The 8808-nt window shown below is 40.1% G+C and overlaps 1 protein-coding gene across 1 annotated transcript; it reads left to right on the top strand.

The window, feature by feature from the left end:
* The first annotated feature begins 404 nt into the window (after positions 1–404).
* On the top strand, positions 405–6075 carry LOC149314277 (secretoglobin family 1D member 2-like). Its single transcript, XM_089523422.1, has 3 exons — positions 405–500; positions 3160–3350; positions 5846–6075. The coding sequence occupies exons 1-3, from the start codon at positions 446–448 to the stop codon at positions 5894–5896; spliced, it is 297 nt and encodes a 98-aa protein (XP_089379548.1). The 5' UTR covers positions 405–445; the 3' UTR covers positions 5897–6075.
* The last annotated feature ends 2733 nt before the right edge of the window (positions 6076–8808 follow it).

The raw sequence follows: 8808 nt of genomic DNA on the forward strand, positions 1-8808 counted from the left end.
GCCGTTTAGCACTGGCTGTTACAAAGGAGCTTGAGAACCACCAAATGAGTACTCTGAGAGATGAATGTTTGTGTTGTTGTTTTTTAAATTAAGTCCTTCTATAATTTTATGGGTCAGTACAACTGAGAGTACATACTGTTTGTTTTGAATCCAAAGTATGTGCCCAGAAGGAACTATTTAGTCTAAATTCTTTTAGCCACTCTGTTCTCAAGGAAACAAGAACAAAGAGATAAGTCATAGTTGTTTTCTTACCCCTCTTGGAATCCACTTCATAGGTAAACTTAACAGAAATATTGATTGTGTTTCACAATAATTATGCAACATGGCTCAGACGTGGTTGGGTTGAACACCACAAGCATCCTTCTATATATAACAAACCATAGCTCATGAAAAGCACATCCATTGCCTGTTGCTATCTGATACGCAATAGACCACCATCTCCACCATGAAGCTGACAGTTTTCTTTCTGCTAGTCACCCTGATGGTGGGCTGTTATTCAGGTGAGTTGCTTGCTACGTTACACATGGAAATATTACTAGATCATTGCTGGTGGGGAAATAGATTTACACTTACATACATACATTTCACATCATGGTAATTGGTACTTGCCATTAGCCAAGATTTTGAATGGGAGATGAAACTACAATGAAGTAGCTATGATCCATGTCCCTATCTGACCCCGCCCCCCAAAAAACCCCTACCTTAAAAGCCAAGCAGCCACACCAAGTGAAGAAGTGCTATGGCACTGACAAGCTGGGTATTGATGGATGGTGCAGCCATGCCTCTCTGGCACCATCAAGCTATGGTACAAGAAGGAGAAGTGCACAGCTGTCAAAACTACTTGTTACATTGGCCTCACTAGCAATTGGGGGCTGGACACATCATCCTTCAGCATCCCACTTAACAGTTCTGCAGAATTCCTTTCCTTGCTATAGCTGGCTGGCTTTTAAGATGGATTTTGAAGGGCATTTGCAATCATGGCAATGGTACCATGATCATAAATGTGAACAGCAGCACTTACAAGGTTGTAGGTTTAGCTGACAACATTGTAAATACTGAACAGAAAGCCAGCTATGTCTCCAAATATTTCATGCCATGTTTGTTAGTTATTAAGCCCAATCCTACTGACTTTAGTGTGCAAGAGGAATGAGAAGCTACTATCCAAGTTCCAGGGTACGTCTAATTCCACAGATCAAACAATGAACCCAAAGTAAGGCTGCAGGGAAGAAGATCAATTTTATGTGAAATGAATAAACTGTGGAAAAATTTTGAACAGGAAATGGAAGCCTTCTCTGTGATTAACATATATAGCCCAAGATCTATTTTGCTTGAGTAATGTAAGTATGTGAGTTACCTTCAATACTGTTTTCTGGGCAAACGTTTGTAGTATGCAAAACAGACTTTCTCCAAATCTCTACTACAATTAGATTCCAGCCAGTTTTAGATGAAATACTAGATTTTTAAAAAAGGTGATTTTCAAGCCGATGAAGGATGAAAGAGGACCTAAATATTCACTAATCCAGTTCATGGTCATGATGGCAAGTAGGAGAAAGATTGCCATTTGGGATGCAGGCATTTGTTCTAAATATCCCCCCAGGGAGGAAGTGAAAAATGAGAATAAAATTATATTATCTATAAAGTTATCAAATTAATCTTTATGTACATATTATAAATTAGAAATCTTTCCCTTACATATACATCTAACTTCTCTTGTAATTATACATATATATCAACAAGGTTTTTTTAAAAAATCTACTCTCTGTGGTCCTTAGTTGCTGCAAAGACAAAAAGAAATGGGAAACAAATCCCCTTCTTTCCTGTGCCTTTATAATTTTGGTTAAGTTTGGAAAAAACCCAGGATACTTCCTCTGGATTTAAACAGGGCACTCACAACAAAAACAAATTAGAGGAGAAAACCTCAGGAGCCTCAAAACACACAAATGTTTGAAATAAAATGGATGGCTACAATCCAGTGCAAACTTTGTTGTTGTTAATTGCTGTCAAATTGACTTCAGTTTTAGGGAACCATTTGAATGAGAGGTCTGTAAGTCACCCTGGCCTGTTACAGACTGCCAAAATAAAGCTGCTTCGGGTCTCTTTGGAGGTATGCTGTTTAAATGATGCATGCATCCTAAGAATCCGGAAGCTGCACCAAAGCTGCACTCCAGTGCTTAGGAATGGAGCGTGGCTTTGGCACGACCTCCGGACTCTTAGGACCCATGCATCATTTAAATAGCATACCTCCAAAGAGACCCGAAGCAGCTTTATTTTGGCAGTCTGTAACAGACCCCTGTCTCCAATAGCCCTGCTCAGGTCTTGCAACCTCAGGGCTGTAGCTTCCTTGATTAAATCCATCCCCCAATAATGTGGTCTTCCCCTTTCTCACTCCCTTCCATTTTATCAAGCATTATTGATCTGGGAATAATACTTTTTGAATTTAGTGGGATTTATGTATGCAGTGGCAGCTGGCAGCTTCCATGTTTAATGGGGAGATGGATTCATTCTGAGTTTTTAGTCTGAACTTTAAAAGAGATAACCAATGTGCTGAATCCAATTTGGAGTAGGGTTCAGCACTGTGAATAATTTCTTTAAACATTCAGACCAGGGCAGGTCACATTATTTTTCTTTCTAATGAAAATAACTGCAACAGAAAAGAAATGATGTATCTGGTTGGACACCAAATGTTCAGCAAAGGAGAATGCAGGGCAATTTCTCTTTAAGAGCTGTTAGTCCAAAGATTCCCATCAAACATCTGGTGGTGATGTTGGGAACTACAAGCAACAGGGGGTCTGTAGGGTTGTATGTAGCCCTTGAGGGTTTTGGAATCTGGTGAAAGAATGATGGTTTGCAACATCCTAAGGACAGTCTGTCTTCACTGCATGGTGTTCAATCTATAAAGAGCCTCCTTATGGTATCACACACACAAGCTAGTGTGATCTAGTGGTCTGAGTGCTGGAGAGTGCTTAGAAGGTTCAAATCCCTGTTAGACCCTGGAAAATGACTAGTTGCATACTTTCTGCCTCAGAGGTAGGCAATGGCAAATCCTCCCTGAACAAATCTTGTCAAGTTAACCCCAGCTTCACCTTAGGGTCGCCATAAGTTGAAAATGACTTGAAAACACACAACAATAACCTCTTATGTTGAACCCTTGCATTCTAGCTACTGCTGCTGAAGTTTGTCCTCTTCTGACTGACATCATGAACAAGTATCTTTTTGCCTCACATGACGAATATATTAAGGCAATTGAACCTTTTGCATCCACTGCCGATATGACTGAAGCTGCTTCACGGCTGAAGCAATGCACCCTTGAAGTTCCACAGCATTATCTACTGGCAAAAGGCGAATTGCTGGTAATTCTTTTCATACTGACCCACCCCCCACATATCATATGTTGGGCCAACATTTGCCCATTCAATGTCTGAGGATTTGCAGTTGTAGAATCTTAAAATGGGAAGAGTTTTGGGAAGTCAGCCAACCTTTTGCACAGTGCAGAAATCTAGCAATATGGCATTCCTAGCAGATGGGCATCCATCTTCTGTTCAAACATCTCTAACAAAGGAGATAATGTACTCCTCAGGCAGCTTCAGTTTCTTGGTCAAATAGCACTTACTATTAGGAAGCTTTTCCTATTGATTAGCCAAAATCTCTTTCCCAGAGCTGTAGTTTCCAAGTATTCATTGAAGTCCTGAGCAACAGAGGAGCAAGTCTGTCTTTCCTCTCTATAATGACTCTATTGAATACTACTTTCATGTTTCCTTTCTAACGTCTCTTCCATAGAGTAAGACACAGGACTCTGTTTTGGATTTGATTCATTAATTAGAAAATTTCTAAAACATCTTTCAGAACTTAAAACTCTCACAAGGGGGTGAACAAAAGTATAGAACAATGGTTCCCAAACTTTGGTCACCCAGTTGTTTTGGACTTCAACTCCCAGAAGCTCTAGTGGGCTTGGCTAATAGTCAGGAATTTGGGGAGCTGAAGTCCAAAACACTTGGAGGACCAAAGATACTGTAGCCAAGGGTCCGTAGGGGAATTTTATTATGTTGTTATTAGCTCAAATATTGCAAGAGGGGCTGGCTACAAGAGCCCACCGAAATCGCCCTCCCGATATGTATACGGAGTAGACCAGGGGATCCCAATTAATAAAGCTGAGACGGATATTAATAACTAGATGTCTAATTTATTAAAACAGGGGAAAAACACATGCGTTGCGCATACACTCACACACACACTCAGGACTCAGGAAAATTAGGGTTGGAAAATAGGAACAGATTTCAGGCGTTACTAATGGAGATGCTTACCAGAATGTAGATTCCCTCCGGGAAGCGAATGGGGTGCTGGACAGTGAGACAAGTCTGCTCCGCAACCTGGGAGTGAGCAGAAATGCCGGCTACCAAAACAGAGGTCTGACTGACGTGGAGCAAGTAGACCTTGAAAATGGCGCGCTGAGCAGCCAAAGTGGAGACTTTTTATAGGCCGAATCTGGCCTTAGGCAAAGAGGCTGGCTTGGCCGAAACAAAGGTGTTCTAAAGATTTTCTTTTCATCTGGATGTCTGCTTTAGATAGTATAAAGGGCTTATGCCACTTGAACAATAGGTTCGAGGAGGAGGTTGATAGCTTCAGGGAAGGCAATCCTTTCACTCTTCCCAGCCTTGAGATAATCCCTTCATGCGACTTCCCTGGACCCTCTGAGATGTTAATATGGGTGTTCCATTAGGGGAGGTGTACATGTCCTCTCGCTTTGCCAGTAATGGAGGACAGGCTGCTAGAGTTCATCCAGGGGTCATTAAGGGTTATCATTGATTCCAAAATTTATATCGCAGCATGGGTAACAATACATATGATAACCACTGAATCAGTGGGATTTACCTACATGTTGACTCATCATTCACTAATTGGGATTAATCAATAGGATTTCTGCTCTCATGTTACTCTTCAGTAAGGAAAATGTGCCAGGCTCTTGTATTAGCTCAATGGCAGTATAAAGACCCCCACTGCTCTTTGAAACCAACAAAGCCAGACACACATTAATCTGCCAGTCTTGGGGGCCTTTGTTTAGATCTGTTTAGCCCTTCATATTTCCAGTGTAAGCTGGTGGAAGGCATAAATGTAATAACTACATTATTTATTTAATTCTTCCTTTAGCCAACAGTTCCAAAGTGGTTAATGCAGTGTTAAAATGCAACAATGAGGGTAAACTTAAAATAATGAAACAATAGAGTGTTGTTTTTTTAAAGGATGGAAAAATAATAGGATCGCAGAAAAGGCAACCATGAAAACAGAAAAAGCAATGAAAATAATATTCATCAGATGAAAGTTCAGTAGAATAAAATTGTAGCTGGTACCCAAAGGTTAGTAAAGCAGGTATCCAAGAAAGTCTCAAAGAGACAATGTTTTGTAACAAAACCACTCAAAGTCCTCAGCCTGAATGGAGACAACGGAATGTGGTTTTATGTCCTCTCATGTTAAAATATTTCAAAACTTACATTCATTCCATCATGTTTGCAAAGGGATGTGTAAATTTTAGAAAGCTCCTATGTACAAAAGAACCAAAGATATATTTTTCACCCACCCTTTGAATGAGGAAGTCACCATTCACCTCCATGGGCTGCCCCTCCATGAGGCTGAGGTGGGGCAGTGTAGGTGCAAGCATTCTCCATACCAAAATGGAAGAAGCACATCTTATTCTTCAGAACAGCTTACTATAAATACATGTGCACAATTTACACAACAATACATTCATTGTGAAATATGACAGATCTATCACAGCTGGGATTTTATGCAGCCTTTCCCATTTACTGGCACAATAAAACTCATAAATATTTATTGGCATTCTTTGTTCTAGAAAAATATCCTGGCAAAGTGTTCTGAGGCACCACAAATTCATCTGCCCTGAATTTTTGAAGACTCTGTGATGTGCATTTAAGTGGTTGTTGGATGTGATTCCTTCTCACCAATCTTCAGCCTGCAGAAATATAGAATGCTCTTTGCCCTTCTTTAAAGAATTACAATAATCCTATTAATCAAGATCTAGAACTTTCAAATGATGCCTGCATTTCACTTACTGATTTCTCAATAAATAAAAAGCAAATCTTTGAGTTTTTTGTTTGAGTCTTTACCCCTTTGCATCAGCGAGATACAATAAATTATTGAAAATAGTTAACTTCCTCCAGTTTTAGTCAGAACTTGAAATATTATATTTTCAGATTCCAATTTCCAGAATGTCACAGTGGTAAGTGACTAGAAGCTTAAGAGATTCTTAAGTTCTCATTCAGAACAAAATAATTTTAAAATTCTGGATTTAGTTAGACTTTTGTTAAGGCTGTGGCCAAATCCATACCTGTAAAAATAATCCAGGTCCAATTCACAGTATTCTGCCCTTGTTTCACCCCCTTAATGCCACGCCTACTTGTAATAAACCAAATTCAAACTGTGTTGATTGCCACACATTTCCCCTGCCCTAATTCAAATCAGTACAAAGTGGCTGTGTTCCCCTTCCCCATTTCCAGCAAGCACAAACCTATCAATCAATAGCCTATCTTATCTTTCTGTCAATGTCACAACCCACCTTGCACCCTCATCAGATGGCTCTCCCACCCAAGCTCATTCTCTCCATCATGTTCCATGAGTAAGTGAGGGAATGTTAAATGTCTCCTAACATGCACAGGTTTATGCACCAAGATGCTGAGTGCTGTTAATATGGAAAACTAGATTATATATACAGTAGGACCTTGGTATCCACTGGAGTTTGGTTCCAGGACCCTCTGTGGATAGCAAAATCCATGGGTGCTCAAGACCCATTAAATACAATGGCATAGTACAATAATGTCCCTTATATAAAATGGCAAAATCAATGTTTGTTTTTTGGAATTTATATGTTTTTAAATTATTTTCAAACTGTGGATGCTTGAATCTGTGGATAAAAAAAATCTGTGGATATGGAGGTGTGACTGTATGTGGGAAGCTGAACAAATTTTTATCAATCTTTATCAATGACTTGGATGAAAAAATAAGGGGCATGCTTATCAAATTTGCAGATGACACCAAATTAGGAGGAGTAGCTAATGCCTCAGAAGACAGGATCAAAATTCTAAGTGACCTTAATAGATTAGAAAGCAGGACCAAATCTAACAAAATGAATTTCAACATGGAGAAATGTAAGGCACTGCTCTTAGGGAAGAAAAATGAAATGCATAGATATAGGATGGGGGACACCTGGCTTAAGGAGACTACATGTGAAAGGGATCTGGGAATACTAATAGACCATAAACTGAACATTAGTCAACTGTGATGCAGCAGTTAAAAAGGCCAATGCAAAGTAGCCCCAAGGAGCAGTAGCCCCAAGGAGAAGGCATTAAATTTCCTTCTCTTTCTCCCTGTGGCTGCTGTTGCTGCCTTCCTGGCTGAGCAATAGTTTTTTTCCCCCTCTTTCTCCTCAGGGCTGACCCCACCTCCCCGGCTGATCCCAGCCACGAGGTCAATGGTGAGGCTGTAGATCAGGTTACCCCCTCATTGTTGATCTCATAGCTGGGTGCTTCATTTTGGCCGAAGTCTTTGGCTTCAGAGCCACTTCATGAATGGGACTCAGCCAGGAAGGGGGTGTTAGGCAAAAGAAGTAATGAACACATACACAAGCAAGGAGAGAATCTCACACACTGATTGTTTAAAAAATGGTGACAATATGCTTGCCCAAGGAAAGTTGCCCCCATCAATCTGTCCAAACCCCCAATTACCCTCTCCCTCATGCCATTCTGGGTTCATAGGACACACCTGTAAAAAAGTTGATTTTTCCAAAAACTGAGGAGCAAAAAGTGAGTTTTTAAAAATTGCATCAAAACCTAAAAGAAACAATTTCACTGTGAAAATGGTTGTATGTTGTGTATTTCAACAGCATGAGAGTCGAAGTCCAATTTGTGTCCTTGCTACCTACCAACTTTTCAGTGAAAGAGGATTTCTCCCTTGTTGCTTTAGCATCTTGCTGCACTGTGCCACTAGCATGTTGACTCCTTTTCTCTCTTCATGTCAAAGAGGGCCAGAAGTTGTACTAGACGCAGCAGCACTGTCACATCACTTTTCTTTATGATTAAAATAATTGCATCAGAAAGGAAATGACACAGCCATTTGGACACTAGAACATTCAACAAGGGAGCAGGAAAGACAACACTGGAACAGAGATAATTTTCTTACAGTAAGGCAGGCAGTTAGTCCATTTCAAAGTTTGGAAATGTTATTTTGAACTACAGCTCTCAGAATCCTCCAAGATGCCTGCAGGTTTCTAAGAGCTGTAGTTTAAAAATAATATTTCCAAACTGTCTAGCCGGGAGACTGGCAATTTCTCTCTATGGAAGATTAAACATAGACACAGACACAATTCCATCTGTACCTCTAGTTTGCAGGGATTGAATCTGGGAACTATGGAAAGCATTAGTTCCACCCACCCACCCCTACCCAAATACACTTCAATGTTCTTGAAGTTCTGATCATCCAAAATTTCCATTTTAAAGGGAGAGAAAAGAGATCCCAATGCTGGACAAAGAAGTAGCATTATCTTTCATGACTCTCATATTTTGTCATATAAGAAGCCAACAGGAGAAAAGCATACTCATTAAAATAATAGAAAACAGAAGACAGTCAAAATGATCTCCTCTTCCTTCCTGTTTGATTCATGGGTAAAAAAAAAATCAGACAACCTGGGGCATCCTAGCTTTGGGCTCATGTATATTTGAAAAAAATGAGTCTTAGGGGTGAAACAGACAACCCCTGAAAAAGCTGTGTGAGCACTGTGGCAGCCACATGCTGTGGCACCAC

Source organism: Sceloporus occidentalis, unplaced genomic scaffold (assembly GCF_023333645.1).
Source record: "Sceloporus occidentalis isolate IW3139 unplaced genomic scaffold, rSceOcc1.0.p SCAF_4, whole genome shotgun sequence".
Classification (NCBI taxonomy): Eukaryota; Metazoa; Chordata; class Lepidosauria; order Squamata; family Phrynosomatidae; genus Sceloporus; species Sceloporus occidentalis.

What these genes read in the sequence shown, in the direction of transcription:
- LOC149314277 (XM_089523422.1), top strand. Translation starts at nt 446, where the DNA reads ATGAAGCTGACAGTTTTCTTTCTGCTAGTCACCCTGATGGTGGGCTGT. An exon ending in GATGGTGGGCTGTTATTCAG is followed by an intron (nt 501 to 3,159) that starts GTGAGTTGCTTG and finishes CTTGCATTCTAG; the next exon opens with CTACTGCTGCTGAAGTTTGT. An exon ending in TGGCAAAAGGCGAATTGCTG is followed by an intron (nt 3,351 to 5,845) that starts GTAATTCTTTTC and finishes TCTTTGTTCTAG; the next exon opens with AAAAATATCCTGGCAAAGTG.